Below are 18,585 nucleotides of genomic sequence, written 5' to 3'. Positions count from 1 at the left end.
CTCTTCTCATTCTGTGTGGTTATTTATACATACTTATAGTTTTAAATGCAATTTAAATATTGTGGTCAGAAATTTATGTATATTCATCAGCATGATTATCACTGTAATTTTGGGCTCATAATGAATTCTTCGGACAGTTATCTTTCCGGAATAAAATGATTGTATAGCACACATACACATACAAGCTCAAATATACATATACTCACATATAAATCTTTTACTAAGTGGCGCTGAAGCTTCTATAATGTCTTTCAACTTGACAAAGCCGAGGCTTAATAACTTCTCCTTAGTGAAGGTAGGAAATTTTTAGGATGTTCAGAAATGCTCTAGGAACCACTTAGGCTCAAACCAGCGTTCACTAAAACCTGGAAAACCAGCATCTCTGTCCACAGTGAACTGAGTTTTACACCGCTGAGGACCGAGAGGGTGACAACCAAGAAAGAAACCCCTGCTCCAAAATGAAAACCATTTATTTTGTGTTTTATTTATTTATTCGTAAATATTTATTTATTTATATCTAAATGAATAAAACATCATAAAGTTCTATAGAACTTTGCAGCTGCCCACATGGAAAAGCCAGAAGCCATCTGAAGCAAACGTCGATGTTCCGACGGGACAGCTATTGAGCTATTTGTCCACAATGACTGGGTATGTTTGGAGGAGTAAAGAACTCTGTACCAGCTGTGAAGCATGGTGGTGGTAGCATCATGCTCTGGGATTGTTTTGCTGCCAGTGGTACTGGTACCATACTTGCCAACCTTGACACCTCAGAGTTAGGGAGACATTCAAAAAAAAGGGGGGGGGGGGGGTTACATATACATAGACATATACAAAGATCTTGAATTTTACAGTGAGTTAAATGTCACAGTTATTGCTGTCCCTGAGCCGGGCTGTCCAAATTCAGAGGCTGCATCCATCTGAGGACCAGGCCTTTGTGGTCTAAGTGGGCCGGGTCCTCCAAAAGCCGGGTAGGCAGCCAAACCGATTTACTCAGGAACAAATAAAACACTGAAAAAAGTAAAACTATAAAATTTTTAAGTTATCTAAGTGACTTATATATCATGTTTAACCTGAGTAGCGAAAGACCGTGGGGGTTTGAAAACGATGTGTTGGGAGTTCGCTGTTCTCGTCGGCTCAGATATTTTATGTTTACACAGCTACATTCTCACCTGAAAATATGCTAAAAGTTTATTTTGCGACCCAGAAAGAGTAATAAGACTGATATCGAAACTAAGTAGCTGCCACCATTGTTGGAAACTGGAATTGGCTGGGCAATGCTATGAATTCTGGGATATGGTTTTTCATTTTTGTTGTCCAGGTGGAAAATCAGGAGACATTCAGGAGAATGGTGGCTCCAGGAGATTTTCGGGAGGGGCACTGAAATTTGTGATTCTCCCGGAAAATCGGGAGGGTTTGCATGTATGACTGGTACGTTGCACAAAGTGATGGAACATGAAGAAGGAGGACTACCTCAAAGCTTCGCCTCAGAGCCACATGAAGATGTTTGAAACTTGGATGCAGTTGGGTGCTCCAAGAGGACAATAAGCCAAAACACATCAAAGAGCTCCACAGCACTCTCTTTTCATATATAATTCAAAATACCTTTTCTCATGCAATGGTGAAACGCCAACGTGTTTCAGCACACAAGCCTTCATCAGGGAGTGAAGCAGAAGGCAGGAACCAACTGAACAGTGAAAAACTCCACCAACCAATTAAAGACAAGAGAAGAAATAGACCACACTATCATATCAACCTCAGATAACATCCATCTTCAAAGGCAATTAAGTTTAAAGAAGTTTATAAAAATAAAAGAAATAAAACTGATATAAGCGAGGATATCTAGTGAGCTGTACTTTAAAAATCCATAACTGATTTTATATAGTGCAGGCTAACATTGAGTTTCTGGAATGATCTTCCCAAATCACCATCCTCATCAAGTGTGAGTTTGTCCGTATGTATTTGAGCCTGTGTGTAGTAGAAAAAATACAAAATATATTCAAACTTGGACACGCATTTCTTGTTTTTAAAGGTCTTTAAAGATATACGCTGTACAATCAACAGTCGACCCTGTAAAAGTTCAAAGAAAACATTAAAGGCCACAAAAGTACCACAACATTTTTTTATGATGAGTCAGAATGAACTCCTGGCCACAACTGTATTTATTCACACAGCTTCACGTCAGTGGATCAGAGCAGTTACTTAGGAAAATTAAACAAGGAAAAGAAAAGCCTACAGGAAGAACATTTTGGACCCAACAGACTGTACCACATAAAACAAATTCAAACAATAACAGGCAAAGCCACCAAACTTGTTCTCTCTCTAAGGAGCAGGAATGAATGCCCTGGGCCATCCTTCAGATACTATATCCTGTGCATTCCTCCAAAGCTCTAGTAACATCAAGCCTGCCACATTCACCATATTTGGGGCATTCTTGTGGAAGAATGTGAGATGAATGGGGCTGAATACAAATATCACTGCACATTTCATCTGGAGAGCGGATGTAGGTTCTGGCAATTGTTTTGGTTATCAGTTAAGCAAGACCTCGAGAGTCTGCCAAGGTTTATGTGTTATAACCAAACACCTCCACCTTGTTCTGTTGTTTTTTTCCCCCAGGATGTTGGAACAAAATAGCTGCAACCCCATCAGCTGTTAACCTACAAACCCAACTCAAAACCGTTTTCACCCTTTGTCCCCTGCCCTTGGTGCTTTCTTTTCTCTTCTCTCCTATGGAAAAATAAGGCCAAGCACTAAACACTGTTATGCCACCCTGTGAGGTAAGTTTAGCTTCTGCCTCGGGGTCTTTGGAGACGTGTCCTCTGTTTACACTACCCTTGTTAATTTGAGTCCCATGGAGGACAAGGTTAGTGGTTATCTCCATAATGACAAGGTGTAAACAAAGCTTTCTGTAGACTCAAGCTTTTTTTCTCAAAGCTCTCTGAAAGCTGATGTATTGTTTCCGTCGTGTGTGCACGTGGCCTGTGAGTGTGACATTCACTCACAGGCCACGTGAAAAATGAGAACTCCTAGCGACTGCTGAATGCAAAGACTGAGATGAGCATAAAAGTGAGAATAACACATGCATACATGCCAGTGCTGCCACCACCAACAGCACCAGCAGCAGCAGCAGCAGGTTTCAGTTAACAAGGAAACCCCAGAAAGTATTCAAATATCAATATTACTTCCAACATGTGATACCACCTTGTACACTGAGTCGCACATGCACCCATTGAGACAGCCTCCATTAGGTGCGTGCCATCACAACAAATGTCTCCAAGGATATAATCTAAGACAGCTCTTTGGTCACAGCCTGTGACAGACATTGATGAAATACACAAAATACACACAATGTACTGCTTTGCATGACCTTTGAATGACATCTGTTACACTTTATGTTAGTCAGAAAGAGAACATGCACATTTTTCCTCCAATAAAAATGCCTTTGTATTCATTAGGAACAGAAACATAGTAACAAGCTGCATACCTCGGCATATGTAACCTATGGGTTACTTTCCAGTGCAGCTATTTGAATAGACAATGCAAACAGTTGTATTTCATTTGTTTGTCTTCCTGTGCAAAAAATAAGGACTTCTCCTTAAAGGATGGCAAATTGTTCCTTCAGTTTGTTACCATATATTCTTTAATGTAGGTCTTAAAGGTAAACAAGAACTTTGGAACCGCTTGTTCGTTAGCAATTAAATTTATCGCACCATTATCATCCGCTTCATTCTGTAGCTTTAATTTTAATCATGTGAAATCATTCACAGTCGTCCTTGTCTGTAACCGTTTGTTTGTCAGTCAGCAAAATTCAAAAGCCACCAAGCTGAATTTCAGGAAACTTGGTGGAAAGGAATTGGGATCACTTTGAGAGTGCCCAACAGATCGAACTTTTTTCCGGTTAACTCTCGAAGACTAAGCCTTGTGATTTACTGTGAAAACATTTTATAAAGTCACTTGAGTCAACATGTGCCGCCTACTATCAAAGAGGAAACAAGACAATAACCTGCGGTTATAATGTATTTTAGTGACATTCACTGAGATTGTTTTGAGGGAATATTGTTTGCTCAGTTGGGTGTGTGTGTCTGGGTTTGTGTGTGTTGTCTCTACATTTATTGTTCTGTAGGGTTTTAGGTGGAGTCCTGGGTAAACATGCTCTGTGTAACTGGACCTTCTCTTGTAGCCTAATCATTCAGCTGTAATATCCAGGGCAGAAAAAAATAACGTGTTTTTTTGTTGATGTTGTTCATAAAAATTAATTTGCCCATAAAAACAAAATCCTGAAACACTGTTATTTACCTTGCCAGCTTCTACACTCTCACTCCTCTCTTTTCTTTTTTAAAGACCTCATTTTTAATTTAATTAGTTTTTTTTTAAAACACATTAGTGGTAAAATATTCATTCACAAAACAACATGCATGAATGAGATGAGCCAGATTACGACAAGCAAAAACATCGCCTATCACTCACAATAAAACCCGGTACAATGTGCTGGAACAAGCCCGATCCATGAAGGCCGACTGCCAACCCACTGGACCCGGATCTGCTGTCATGGTCTGGGTATCAGACCCTGTACTTAGGGTCAGACCACTTTCGGCTGCATGACAGACCTGCCAAACAGGACGGTGCTTTTAACGTTGTGGCTATAATTCGAGGACCTAAACTCGACATACAGGTGAAGTTAATATCTTGTTTAAACGAACACCCTTTAAACCTCTAGGCCTGTCGGTGCAATTTTACAAGCTTAGTGCTGTCATTTAAAGACCCTGGACAATTATTACATGTGCGTCATGGCACAGCTCTCAGCCCTGCATGTGGGCTATTAATAATCAGTTGATATGAACCTAGGAGTGGCTGCTGGCCTGATAGTAAAGAAACGAAACAAGAAAAGAACAGTCCAGCAAGGCGTTAAACTTTGGCCAAACTTCCAAATGGTCAAAGGGCTTACACTACAACTACTATTATGTTGTTCTAAGTTTGAAAGAAAACAGTAGTGTGTGCTCCTAATATCCTAATCGCTAGGGCATAATCTCACCTAAAATATTTATTTTGGATTTATGACACGCATGTGCGTGTTTGTGTTTGATAAGGTGCACTTTATGCCCCGTAAAGACAAAAGGAAAAGGACTGCCACCAAGTGGTCATATAGGAAACAACTGTCTCCTTAATGTAATATAGATGCTGAAAAATTAGACTGTCTGTGCAGTAAAATCATCACAAAGCTCTGAGTCTGAGTCTGGCACACAAAGCAGTCGAGTACATGCGATTAATATGCAGTATCTGGTCCTGATGGTGAATTTCAGAGTAGGCTGCTTGGAGTTCATGGAAACATGGAAATTCATCAACGTGTGCAAGCCACTGTGGAGGAATATTTGACAGGGAACCAAGAATCTGAGACCCAGAGGCGAGGGAGTGAGACAGAAGTTCGCAGTTTGTTTTTTCTTGGTTAATCCCACACCTGTGTGCTCTCTGCAGGGTCAAAGGAGCTTGCAAAGAAAAGCGTCTGGACTTCTTTAAGTTGCTTGAAGACGTTTCACCTCTTATCCGAGAAGCTTCTTCAGTTCTAAGGTCAAATGGTGGAGAGTCCCAGATATAAACCTAGTGGGAGTTTCCCCCCACAGAGGGACAAAAGGACCCCCTGATGATCCTCTAATCGCCTGAGCCAAGGTGTGAAACTGGGTGTGGGTCCCAATCAGTCAGAGTTTCGGGTGTGTTCATTGTGAAACCTGGCCCCACCTTATCATGCGAATTCCTGAGGTCAGATGGCTCAGGATGTGAGTGGGCGTTAAGGCGTCTGGGAAGGGATCTCAAAACTAGATTATAGATGGCAGAGAGTTGGTGTCGTAAACCCCCGCCTCTGTTCAAAGATGGTCGCTCACAGTGGACATAGATGGCTTCTTTCACTCCTCTTTCAAACCATCTGTCCTCTCTGTCCAAAATGTGAACATTGGCATCCTCGAAAGAGTGACCTTTGTCCTTAAGATGCAGATGGACTGCTGAGTCTTGTCCTGTGGAGGTGGCTCTTCTGTGTTGTGCCATGCGCTTGTGAAGTGGCTGTTTGGTCTCTCCAATGTAGAGGTCTGGGCATTCCTCGCTGCACTGTACAGCATACACCACATTGTTAAGTTTGTGTTTTGGCGTTTTGTCTTTCGGGTGAACCAGTTTCTGTCTGAGCGTGTTGCTGGGTCTGAAATACACTGGGATGCCGTGCTTGGAGAAAACTCTCCTGAGTTTCTCTGATACGCCGGCTACATACATACTCTCTGCAGGGTTGTGGAGTCTGTTAGTTTAGCTAAAACAAATCTGAGGAAAGTTTGCAAGTTAGGACGACAATAGAGTGCCGTGGAAATGAAGCCAAGACTGCTTCTTATTTTACCTCACTTTTTAAGGGTGTCTTCTGAAGTAGGGACATATTAAGGCAGCGAGTGTAGAGGGAATGATTTTGTGGTGGTGGTGGTTCTGAGGATTCAAAAAGGGGAGATTAAGGAGCACACGCTTTCAAGATTTCCATAAATGCACACATCCAACAACCTTTCCCTGCTTTGTCTAGTCAACAGCCTACCTGAGCCAGCTGGCCAAGAGTCAGTTGACCGCACATTATGTTTACTGCATGAATGAAGAAGGCGCATAAAGCTTTGCACAGTGCTTTACTGCCCTCTTTGGTTAAAAGTTCTGTGTCAGACGAACCTCTGCTGGTTGCACCTGTAACCAAATTCCCCTAAATGCCTGCAGAAGTTTGGTATTTACTGCGCAGGCAAGTGAAAACAAAAACCTCTGTCAGTAGTACGGCATTTTGTGAAACACCTTCATTTGACACAAAGAGATTGATGAGACAAGCAAAAAGTACTATTTTCAGAACACAAGAGTTTTTCAGTGTCAGAATCATTTTGTTGTCTTCTGATAGCCAAGACTCTGGAAACAATTAAAGAAAGAAAGAAAGAAAGAAAGAAAGAAAGAAAGAAAGAAAGAAAGAAAGAAAGAAAGAAAGAAAGAAAGAAAGAAAAGATTAAATTATAGTTAAATATAAAATTCACAACATAAAGACTGAAAATGGTCTGAAAATCTAGTAATCCTCCAAAGGTTTATGGGCAGGTGAATGCAGAACTGAAGTCCCTTCATCCGGTCTTCCGATCTCTGTGAAGCTGTCGGGCTTTAAGTGTTTTTGTTGCCATTCACCGGAGGAATGTAGATTGTTTTTCTGTGCAGTCAGCTGTAGCTTAGGTACGCCTGTTCAACTGCTTGTTGGCTAAAATATCTAATCAGCCAATCACATGGCAGCAGAGAAAATGTTGTGTGGAAATGCCTCGTTGATTTCACAGGTCAGAGAAGGAAAGTCAGCTTACTTTAAGCTGATAGGAAAGCAACAGTAACTCAAATAACCACTAATTACAACAAATGTATATAGAAGAGCCTCTCTGAATGACAACATCTCACATCTTAAAGCAGCAGCAGAAGACCCCACCAGGTGCCACTTCTGTCAGCTAATAACAGGAAACTGAGGCTCCAATTCACACAAGCTCTCCAAAATTGGAAGACAGAAGATTAGAAAAGGGTTGTCTGCTCTGAATCTCAATTTTGGGTCAGAAAACAGCAACATGAAAGAACGGGTCCGTTCAGTCCTTTATCAACGTTTTTAGCTGCTGCTGGTGTGTGTGTGTGTGTGTGTGGGGGGGGGGGGGGGGGTATTGTTATTGTCTTGGCACACTTTGGGACCCAAAGTTCCAACTGAGCATCTTGTTGTATTGTTGCTGATTACATCCATCCCTTTATGATGACAGTGTATACACGGACAGCTGTTTCCACCATGTCCCAAAACTCAAATCACTTCAAACTGGTTTCTTGAACACAACAATGAAATCACTGCAATCAAATGGCCTGCGCAGTCACCAGATCTCGATCCAGTAGAGCACCTTTGAGATGTGTTGGGACAGGAGATTCACATCACGGATGTGCAGCAACTCTGCGATGCTGTCGTGCCACTCTCAGAGGAATGTTTCAGGGATCTTGATGAATCTGTGTCACAAATTAAGACATTTAAGAAAACACAAAAGTGTCCAATCTGGTGCTTGAAAGCTGTAACTAATAAAGTGTCTAGTTAGTGTACAACGGACATTTTAAAAGTACTAATAATATTTGGACACCCATTTCTCAAAATGTACTTTAGGTTGCAACTCTTTAAATGAATCCCACAAACTCATTTTAAATAGTAAACATCTGAAAAACAACCTTATTTAACTCTTAACAGTAATTCACTACCAACCCCAAATTATGTAATTTTTTATCACCTCCCATCTCTTGCATAAATAAAACATCAGCGTTCATCAAAACATATGAAATATCTGTAAAAACCAGCAGATTGAAAGAAATGTAGCTTTCACCACAAACTGCTGTGATGAAGGCTATCGTGTTTCCACAACCACCGTCTAATGCATTAGAAACCGAACATTAGAGGGGCTTGTCAGGGAAAGTGTGGCAGGAGAAAGTGTTTAATTGTGCTCTGGCCATATGAGCTGTGTCTTCACTGCCAGTATACCTCCTGCCAAGGTCATTAGCTGCTAATTCTGCAGGGTCTAGATTGCCTTCGATAAGAACAAAAAAAAATAAAAATTTATGGCATTGATTGTACCCGTGAGCATGCCGGGGTCAGAGCGGCTGATTGCTAAACAGGTCTCTGTCTCTCCAAACTTATTTCACACATTCACTGCAGCTTGACCGCCTCTTTTACATGAATAGAGTTAATGTAAGGCAATACTCCTCCGTCCATTCAGGTCATCTTTGGTGCTCTCTCTGCTCTGCTGCACCGGTGTGAGTAAGTTAACTCTTTGTGATCCCTTTCTCCATAGTGTATGTGGATGGCGGATAAGGGCATGGACGGAAGATGGAGGCTGTTAAAAGAACCAGCAGGTGAGCAGCGTCTGGGTCCTCTGTGACCAGCTGGGCGCTGTAAAATGACCGCCGCTGTTGTGTGTGGTCTGAATAGAGCTGAGAGACGATGTTGTTGAGGTCAGGCAAGGAGAACCCCAGAGGAACTCCTCTCTCTCGCAGGAATCAACTGCGTATCTTACACTCCATCTACTTGCCTTTTATAGAAGGGCCGGTTGGGCCATTACCTGAGCTGCTGGGAAAGATGGAGATGAAGAGCATGTAAATGTAGGTCAAGACATGGAAAAAGGTTTACGTAATAAGATTAAATGGTTTAAATACACCCAATCGTCTAATTTTTAATAGCGTGCTCTTCATCCCTCAATCCTGCCATCAGTGCTCTCCATTTCCCAAATTTCATTTCCCGTCTTTCCTGCTCACTCACAGCCGGTCATGGATCTCTCTGAGGACGTGAGGTCTTCAGCAACTGAGGCATGTCCGCTTCTCAAACATTCATTGTCAATGGCAAGTCGAGAGTTTCGACTGCACAGCTACCAGAAAATCACTTTTCTACAAAAACCTGATGCTCTCTTGTTACACCACAAGAATGAATCATTGTCCAGCTGCACAGTTTGAATCATAGTTAACAAATGTCTCCGTCAGCTGACCTGAGGGTTCATGTGCTAAAAAAGTCAGTCCCAGTGATCGGGCAAGCATTGCAAGTGCATCGATTTAAGGAGATAAGCTGGTTCTTTTGACAAACAGCTCAGGTTTAGCTGCTGCTGAGTGATTATGAGTGCTCGTTAAAAGCTAAAGCTTTCCCCTGGATGTTCACCAAGTACGGTTAGATTGTAAATACTGAGCTCTCTGTGCTACGTGCCAGTTTTCAGATCTAGTGTTAAGCCAGTTTAATTAATTGTCGCAGATTTTTTGCCACAGGTCAAAGTACAAGATCATGCAAGAAAATATACTTGCAGCTTTGTGCATACAAAGTGTCACACATGCATACATGCAGTGCAGTCTCCAAAAGTGGCCGCTCTAAAAGCCAGTGTCAGAGATTCCTCCTTGCTTGGCTTTGTCCCATTAAGAGCCTGGGTAGTAGGTGGGCTGCTTGGAGGAATGCCTCCCATATCAGGTGAACTACTGCCCCACGGCCTTTGCTCCTTGCTAGCTAGCAGCGAGAGAGTGCTCCCGGCGGATGATGTATCCCGTGTCACAAAAGCACCTTTCTACACAACAGGGGTACAGAGAATAGGCCACAGCACAGTGGTTCTCCTTGGGTTGGCTCCAGCCCACCATAGTGAGATTTCAGACCTCCCCCTATGCTTCCAGCAAAACCCCCTCATTGGAGGAGATGGCCCTTTACTCACGCCTGGCAGAGATATCAGAGGGACCTGAAGCTCCTGGTGCAGCCTCCAAGACACTGCTAGAGAGGATAAATGACCATAACACTTATGCATAACTGGGTAAGTGCTTATAACTTGGTTGAACAAATATACTCAGAAGCTTTTAAGTCACCTAGTTTAAACTAGTGAGAGTACAAGTTTATTTGATATTTTTGCTTGTGTGTAGATTACTGAAATTGATAGTGTGATTCCAGCTTTGTTCAAACAAATCTGAAATAACTGACTAACTAACAGAAACCAGTATTGACTGAATATCAGACTGCAGCAATAAATAAATAAATAAAAAGTAGAGCTAACCTGTGACTGGCATTTTAGGAAAAGTTAAAATACAGAAAAGGAAAGAGGAAAACATAAACATGGAATAGATGCATGGAAACAATAGAAATTTGAGAGGTACAGTCTGTTCCACGTTTGTGAGTGAAGTGCTAGCATGTGCTTTTTTTAAACTTCTTATTTGTTTAAAGTTTAATTATATGGAAGATTAAACAAAGTCTGACAAATATCAGAATAACGTCTCGATGCACTCTCAGATCCCCGACAACCATGAGGATTATTTCCTGCCAGTCGACTCTTGTGGCTGTAGTTGCGGTTGCTCTCATTGTGGTGTACTACACTGAAGCTAAGACTACTCCGAAGCCAAAGTACCAGTACACCAAGAAACCCGTCCCTCAGATCACGGTCCACAGCCTTGTAACCACCAGCGTGCCCAAGACTCTTAAAATAGTCCCAACTGCAAATCCTGTGAAGCCCCATCCCCCGCCCAACCCAGTGAGGACCACCAACCCAAGTCATGTCTTTCCACAGCACTACCCTGACGGCACCGGGCCACCTGGTGTTGGTCCTGAGAACTACACTCTGGATTACAACGAGTGTTACTTTAACTTTTGTGAATGCTGCCCACCGGAGAGAGGGCCCAGGGGCCTGAAAGGAGAAAGAGGCCTGACAGGTATAGACTCACTGATATGTTTTAATGTTATTAATTATTGTTTGGTTTGTTTGGCTTCAGATTTTCCACTCACACTTATTTTATTCAGGGGCACCTGGAGAAAAAGGCCTTACAGGAGCAGCTGGTTTACCTGGGCCACCTGGCATCAGTGGTCCTATTGGCTTAAAGGGAGAAAAAGGTACACACTTAAAAATTACTTATTAAAATGATATATTGTATTATGTTATTTACTCACTGGCTACTTTATTATTTAGGTATGTAGACATAGTCAAGACACCTGCTGAAGTTCAAACTGAGCATCAGAATGGGGACAAAAGGATTAAGTGACTAAGCATGGTGTACTTATTAGTGCCACATGTGTGAGAGTAACCCAAATAACCACTTGTAACAACCAAGGTATTCAGAAGAGCTTCTCTGAATTCACAACACATCAAACCTCGAAGTAAATGTTCCACAGCAGCAGAAGACCATACTGGTAATTTGGGTTGGATCTCCTTTTGCCTTCAGAACTGTCTTTATTCTTCATGTCATACATTCAACAATGTGCTTGAAACATTTCTCAGAGATTTTGGTCCATGTTGACAAGACAGCATCACACAGTTACTGCAGATTTCTTGAACATGACTGAATGTCAGGTTCTAGAAAGCAGTTTGGGATGATTTGAGTTTTGTGACATGATTTGTAATCCTGCTGAAAGCAGTCAGGAGAGAATAGGGATGGACGTGATCAGCAACAACACTCAGGTAGGTTTCGGTGTTTAAACGTTGCTCATTTGGTACTAAGGAGACTTTAGTATGCCAAGAAACTATCCCCCGCACCATCACATCAACCTGAACCATTGATACAAGGCAGGACAGAGTCGTGCTGTTATGTTTTATGTTGTTTGTGCCAAATTCTGATCTTCTAAAACAGCTCGTTTCGAAACTTGTGACTCATCAGACCAGGCAACATTTTTTTAACTTTCTGTTGACCAATTTTGGAAATCCTATTCAAATTGTAGTTTCCTGTTTTTAGCTGCCAGTAGTGGCACTTGTGTAATCTCCTGCTTAAAGGTTTGATGTGTTCAGAGATGCTCTTGTGCATATCTTTTTTGTAAGGAGTGTAGTGGCTATATTAATTTGTTAGAGTTCTCTTTCTCTTATATTTAAAATAACCACACTGCTGACGGACAAGCGACAGTTTTTACGCGTTGGTTGGTTTGCAACGACGAGTAAAACCATCGTGTGGCTCAGCCGTTTAGTTTATTTTCCACATAAACCTTTTACAATAAAGCACAAGATCCTGTTGACATTTTTCAAAATAAACTGAAATAATAACAATATACATTATTTTCAAACATCAAATTTTAGAATGTGCATGAAGCAAGTTACCTCAAATAAGAACATGAAGTAACTATAAATGGCGCTTACAAGGAGTGATTATTTAGGTACTGTTACTGTGAGTTACTGTTGCCTTCCATCCACTCAGCTTGGTCATTATCCTCTAACCACTGACAAGACTTTTTCACATAGAAAACTTCTGCTCACTGGAAATTTTCTCTTTTTTTTTTCTCTGTAAATCTTAGAGATTTTGTGGGGAAATCCCAGCAGATCTGCAGATACTCTGACCAGCTTGTCTGGCAATAACGACCATGTTCAAAGTCCCTTAAATCACTTTTTCCCCCATTCTGATGCTCAGCTTGAACTTCAGCAGCTATTCTTGAGCACATCTACATTCCCAAATGCATTAGGATGCTGTCACATGATTGGCTGATTACATATCTGTGTTAACAGGCATTCAGGCATACCTAATGAAGTGGTTGATTTATCTATATATTGTCTTTCCTCATCTAAGAGAATTTCTTTTAAAATAAATTTATATTTTAAATATAATTAATATATTTGTATTTCGCAAATTTTCTAGGGGACAAAGGTGACAGAGGAAACAGTGGGCCAAGTGGGCCACTAGGCATTCCAGGAAAACCAGGACCAAAAGGTATAAAAATCTCATGGCTATATTTTTCATTGTTACCTGACTTCATTTATTTTTACACAGTTTTCCTTACCTTACAGGTGATGTTGGCTACAAAGGGGAAAAGGGTGAAGTAGGACTGGAAGGTCTCAAAGGAGAAAAAGGGCAGAAAGGAGAACCTGGCAAGAATGGGACTGCTGGTGAGAAAGGAGAACCTGGAAAAGAGGGGCCAGCTGGGCCTCCAGGAGTGGCTACAGTACATGGACCAAAAGGAGATAAGGGGGATAGAGGGGAGTGTGCCTCATATGGAGAGAAAGGACACAAAGGTGAACCAGGTGAACCTGGAGCTCCTGGAATCCCAGGAGCGATGGGAATTCCAGGACAGAATGGCAAGCATGGCTCCCCAGGCCCTATAGGTGTCCGAGGGGATCCGGGAGCTCCTGGACCACAAGGAGAACCAGGGGTGAGGGGGCTAGAAGGACCACAAGGTATAAGAGGGATTCCAGGACCGAGAGGGGAAAGAGGTTACCCTGGGATGAGAGGTGAGCGGGGTTTTCGTGGATTCAAAGGTGCTAAGGGTTCTGGATCAGGGGTTCCCCAGAAACACTCTGCCTTCAGCGTAGGTATCTCTCCGAGAAAGTCTTTCCCTCCTTCAGGCTTCCCGATCCGCTTCGACAAAGTCTTCTACAATGAAGAGAACCACTTCAACATAACTTCCAACAGCTTTACATGTGTCTACCCTGGAGTTTATGTCTTCTCCTTCCACATCACCGTGCGCAATCAGCCGCTGCGAGCCACGCTGGTGGTGAACGGGTCACGGAGAGTGAGGACACGGGATTCTCTGTACGGTCAAGACATCGACCAGGCCTCCACTCTGGTGGTGCTGCGGTTGGCTGCAGGCGATCAGGTGTGGATGGAGACGCTCAGAGACTGGAATGGAGCGTATGCCAGCAGTGAGGACGACAGCATCTTCTCTGGATTTCTGCTTTACTCAGACAAGCCGTGATGCACACTTTGTGTTTACTATCACAAAGTCTGAATACTGGTGGTGCTAGTGTACATGCTGGTCTGCACGTCTTCTATTATTGCCTAGCCTCTTCTTAAGAAGGGATAGTACTCGCCACACAATAATGCTGCTGCAGAGTAGTGCTCCAAAGTTTTGATTGACACCACCCTAATTAAATATAATGGTTAAATACAGTCCAATTCACAAAACACAGTGAGTAAAGCATCCCAAGAAATACCCCTGAGGTAATTATTGGAAGATGGCGTTCACAAGTAGTAAAAGATCATAAACTAATCTCCTGTTATCCAGACAGAAGAAACTAAGTTTTTTTTAAAATGATAAAAGTGTAAAAGTTCAATATTTAGCATAAAAAATGTATAATTTATCCAACATTTTTGTGCACATGCAGTGCCTCCTTATGTTAAAGCATCCTAATTAAAAGTAGCAGCAGTAAGTGAGAGATCGTGCAGAAGTTTATTATTCAGCTACCAACGCAAAAGATAAAGCACAAAAATATGATCAGTGCTGTTTATCTATTTGTCAGCAAGATTACTGTGTTCCTCTACTGATTCCTTCAGTTAACCTTCAAGTCAATGCCCTGACCCAGTGTCACCCTTGCCTCATTTGCATGAAACAAAAAAAAAAGCTCCTTCGTTTTGGGTCCTACTTTTTTCTCACGATTTAACTGCTGCTTCCTTTTTAGTTGTTTTCACCCATAATGACCTAAGCTGTGTGAACATGTATGCAAAAAGCGATCAATAGAAAAGACAAATGTGTTCAAAATAGTCACCACTGATAGCTGCATCATTAATCTTAATGTAAACCTGTCAAAATATGACTGCACCCCTGTGTCTTATTAAACCAGTGATTGTAATATATAAGAAGTCCTGCTCAAATATGGAGCAGTAAAAAGAAATTGTGTTCACAGAAAATAAAATCCAGCAGTACATAACATTTTGTGAAATGCTTTATTTGACTTTAACATGTATGTGTTAGATATTTCCAACAATTCTGGTACAGCGCTTGATGTTTGTTAACTGGAGATATCAGAATTTCAGGTGCAGGACCTCATATATGAGATTTCTAGTTGTACAAAGTACAAATACAAAAGATGAAAAATTGCACAGTTAAATACAGAAGTGTGACAATGACCCAGCGTGATTAGTAGAGAGATTGTGTGTAATGTATGCTAAGTTATCAAAGAGAATCTGCAGAGTCCCCAGACATGTCACCGGATTCCTCAAATGGATTTGCCTGATCTTGAGTTGTAGCTGAGTCAAAATCCTGGTCTGTAGTCAGCAAACTGGTTGGGACTGCTTGTGAAGTCAGTGGAGGCGCTTGTGATGGTGTGCTCTTTACTGGAGTGAACTGGATCGGCTGGTGAGAGGAGAGGTTAGGGGAGGTTGGTAATGAAGCAGCAGCAGGTTGGAAGTCATCTGTGGCTGAAGCAAGGCGAAATACTGGCCTTTGTCCAGGATGAAGAGGTGGCATCTTCTCAGGTTCTGTTGGGTCAGAGATGAGATGGCCTCTGAGGCTGTGCAACTTTTACACACAAAGTATCACATTTTTAGCAATCCATTAGGAACTTTGGGGCTTATCGGTGTAGAACAAATGCTGGGGTAAATTAAAATTTAAATACCTCTTATTTGTCCAAAGTTTTTGGGTTCACTGGACTTCGAGAGGCCCAACTGAGGCACCCTGGCCTTGCAGCTGTACAGCCCTGGAGTCTGTTTCACTACATTATAGTTGTCAGAGGTTGCAGGTCCCAGTCGCCTGTTATTTTTGTAGAAATAGAAGTCTATCGGAGGGGCAGGAGCAGGGGCGTTGTACTGCACATGGCAAATGAGCTTCATCCTCTTTAGCTGAGTATCATAGTTGGGGATGATCTCCAAAATTGGCTGTGACAGAACCTCTGTGACAGAAGACATTGATTTAATTTAAGAAAAAAAAAAGTGGTAGGTCATGAGGCTAAGAATATTTATGTTCAATTGTACTAACAGGAATAACTTAACATTGTGGGAAATATGGGCTTTCTTGCTCAGCATTAAAGGAGAAGGTCTATACACACCAAGTTTAGCACTAGGTGAAAAAATGGATCACTTATAAGAACACTATCTAGATTAGCACATCTCTCAAAGCATGCTGTCATTCCTTTAACTACACCACACCTAAGATAAGAACACACAATTCTGTGTAATCTCACCTAAGATCTGTACATGAGCACCAGCAGAAATGACAGAGTGTGTTTGTCTCCTCACATCCCAGGAAGCCCTGCAAGAATATACTCCTAGGTCCTCAAGGCTCAAGTTGGTCAGATAGAAATCTGGCTTGTGACCGTTTTGTCTCATTACTTCAACGCCATCTTTGTACAAAATAATCTCTTCAAGTCGGGGGTTCCCTCTGACACGACATGTCACCTCCAATGTGCTCCCGACAAGTTGAGGATGTCGTGGGACTTGCAGAATCGCCCAGCCACCTACGGAAACACCACAGAGTTACCTCTGAATAACTTCCAATCTTACATTAGTAAAGCAATGGGAGAAATTCACTAATTTCCTAACATTTAATGTAACAACATCTAACAATAATGCGTAATGCTACAATGCAAGAAGGGGAGGTTAAGGTACTCTATAATACAGCCTGCACCCCTGATATACTGTCTAGTTATAACATAAGGTGGGGAAAAGATACCACATAAGTACAAAAAACCCCAAACAAAACAAGTCCTTGTTGTACCAAATTGACATTTTAAGTAGAATTATAGAAGATTTATATGTTAAACCCTAGAAAGTCACAGTATAAGTTGCAGGCTGTATTAAGAAGTGCTGCCATCACTCACAGCATGTCTTAGATGAGCTGCACAGAAAACCTAAAGTTGAAAAGAAGCTTATAGATGTTCAATGCTCCAGTGTTAGGATTACACAGGAAGAAAGAAGCCTAACGTGCAAAGCAATTTTATTTCTTTCATGCAGACAAACAGATCTTACCGTCCACCTTGAGCTCCACAGGGACACTTTGCTGGGTGCGAATCTTTCCCACCTTCGTGTTTCTTATTCCTTGGCAGTAGTATTTCCCGCTCTCTTGAACTTTGGAATTCCAGAGTTTTAATTCCCCCCCAGTCTGTGAGAGCTCCTCAGAGCCCCTGAACCACAGGTAGGTCCAGTTAGACCTGTGCACATCAGGAATACTGCATCTCAAGTGTGCTCTCTCCCCCGAGAAGATCCTTGAATGTCCTGACACCAACTCGATGTTGGCTCTGAAAGACGTCTCAGTGGGAACTGCAGAAAAAAAGAAGAATACGTTTAAAGGATCTATTTTGGTAATGAGTGTAAATCCTGAGATCACTTCTAAAATAATATCTGTGCAAATTGAAAGTATATTTGTAAAGAATATTTGGTCCATACCATGAGACACTACAATCTGTGAGAGTGCTGAAAAAACTGAAAGAGAAAATAATCAAGTTTAAATGACAGTTACATCAGGTCAGTATGTAAAAGTACATTTTCATTAAATGAGCTGAAGAAAACTCACCAAAGAGAGAGATGAGCTTGTCCATTTTGGAGACTCTTCAAGAAACAGAAACCGATCGAGTATTTATTCATTTTCACTAAAAGGAGAAGTGAAAATGCTTCTTCCCCCCCTCGGGGTGCGCCATATCAGGACATCCTTCTTACCAAAAAGATTTCTACCCTAGGCTAAAATTAATTTCATGGTAAACCACATCTTGTGGCAAATTGTCTTTTATGCTGTGAAGGCATTTTTTTGACATGGTCACATCACAGGAAGAATAATTACAAGTAAATGGGAACTGACCATTTTTAACACAGGAAACATTTCTATCCTGATAGCAGGGATCTCTTCCTTCATCAAGAGACCACAAGGAGTCACTGAATCGCTTGATGAGAATGAAAACCATGTGGATCGTGTTTTATTTCCCCCACAGTCACCTGTTATCTGACCCCCCTGTGGGAGGTTTTGGACTGATGTGTTGCACAGTCCTCCCCAACAACACTATTTTTCTTCATCTGTTTAATGTGGAAACTTGATATTTTCTAGAATTAGCAAACACAGTTGTTCTGTTTATTTGTTATTGTAAAATGAAGGTGTTTGTTTTATATGTTTCTATGATAGATTCACATTTCATTTAGTTCATATATTTGTTGGAAAGGGTTAAAAATGGATTGGATAAAACAAAAGTGTAGCTAGCATTGATTAAAAACGTGTCTAAAATATGTGATTACAAAAGAAGGGTTTGTTAAAAGTGTTATAAAGTGTAAAGTGCTGTAAAGTTTGTTTGAGGTAGAGTTTGTGATGGTCACGTGACCAGAGTTTAGCTGAGAGCACATCCATGGCATTGTGGGTCAGAACTAGCATGGATACAGAGCTACAGCCACAACAGTAATGTTATTGTGCATGTGGTC

At 41.5% G+C, this 18,585-nt stretch overlaps 2 protein-coding genes across 3 annotated transcripts; one reads left to right on the top strand and one right to left on the bottom strand.

Annotated features, from left to right (window-relative positions):
• The first annotated feature begins 10,804 nt into the window (after positions 1-10,804).
• otol1b (otolin 1b) lies at positions 10,805-15,101 on the top strand. The gene is made up of 4 exons (XM_086261748.1): positions 10,805-11,208; positions 11,297-11,386; positions 13,111-13,182; positions 13,260-15,101. The coding sequence occupies exons 1-4, from the start codon at positions 10,806-10,808 to the stop codon at positions 14,162-14,164; spliced, it is 1,470 nt and encodes a 489-aa protein (XP_086117874.1). The 5' UTR covers position 10,805; the 3' UTR covers positions 14,165-15,101.
• A 16-nt stretch (positions 15,102-15,117) lies between these two features.
• On the bottom strand, positions 15,118-17,784 carry LOC147314654 (low affinity immunoglobulin gamma Fc region receptor III-B-like). 2 transcript variants are annotated; one of them, XM_086261746.1, is made up of 6 exons: positions 17,696-17,784; positions 17,569-17,604; positions 17,152-17,442; positions 16,368-16,640; positions 15,804-16,076; positions 15,118-15,666 (listed from the first exon to the last, which is right to left on the bottom strand). In XM_086261746.1, the coding sequence occupies exons 1-6, from the start codon at positions 17,718-17,720 to the stop codon at positions 15,362-15,364; spliced, it is 1,203 nt and encodes a 400-aa protein (XP_086117872.1). In that variant the 5' UTR covers positions 17,721-17,784; the 3' UTR covers positions 15,118-15,361. The 2 variants fall into 2 exon arrangements, with proteins under 2 accessions (XP_086117872.1, XP_086117873.1); XM_086261747.1 differs by having other exon boundaries at positions 15,541-15,706.
• Positions 17,785-18,585: the final 801 nt, after the last annotated feature.

This window comes from Aulonocara sp. 'chitande type north' Nkhata Bay, linkage group LG14 (genome assembly GCF_057382095.1).
Source record: "Aulonocara sp. 'chitande type north' Nkhata Bay isolate Kocher_YH1m ecotype deep benthic linkage group LG14, A_spYH_male_GT1.1, whole genome shotgun sequence".
Taxonomy (NCBI): domain Eukaryota; kingdom Metazoa; phylum Chordata; class Actinopteri; order Cichliformes; family Cichlidae; genus Aulonocara; species Aulonocara sp. 'chitande type north' Nkhata Bay.
The sequence above is the reverse complement of the archived record's forward strand: the minus strand, read 5'-3'. Positions and strand labels throughout refer to the sequence as shown.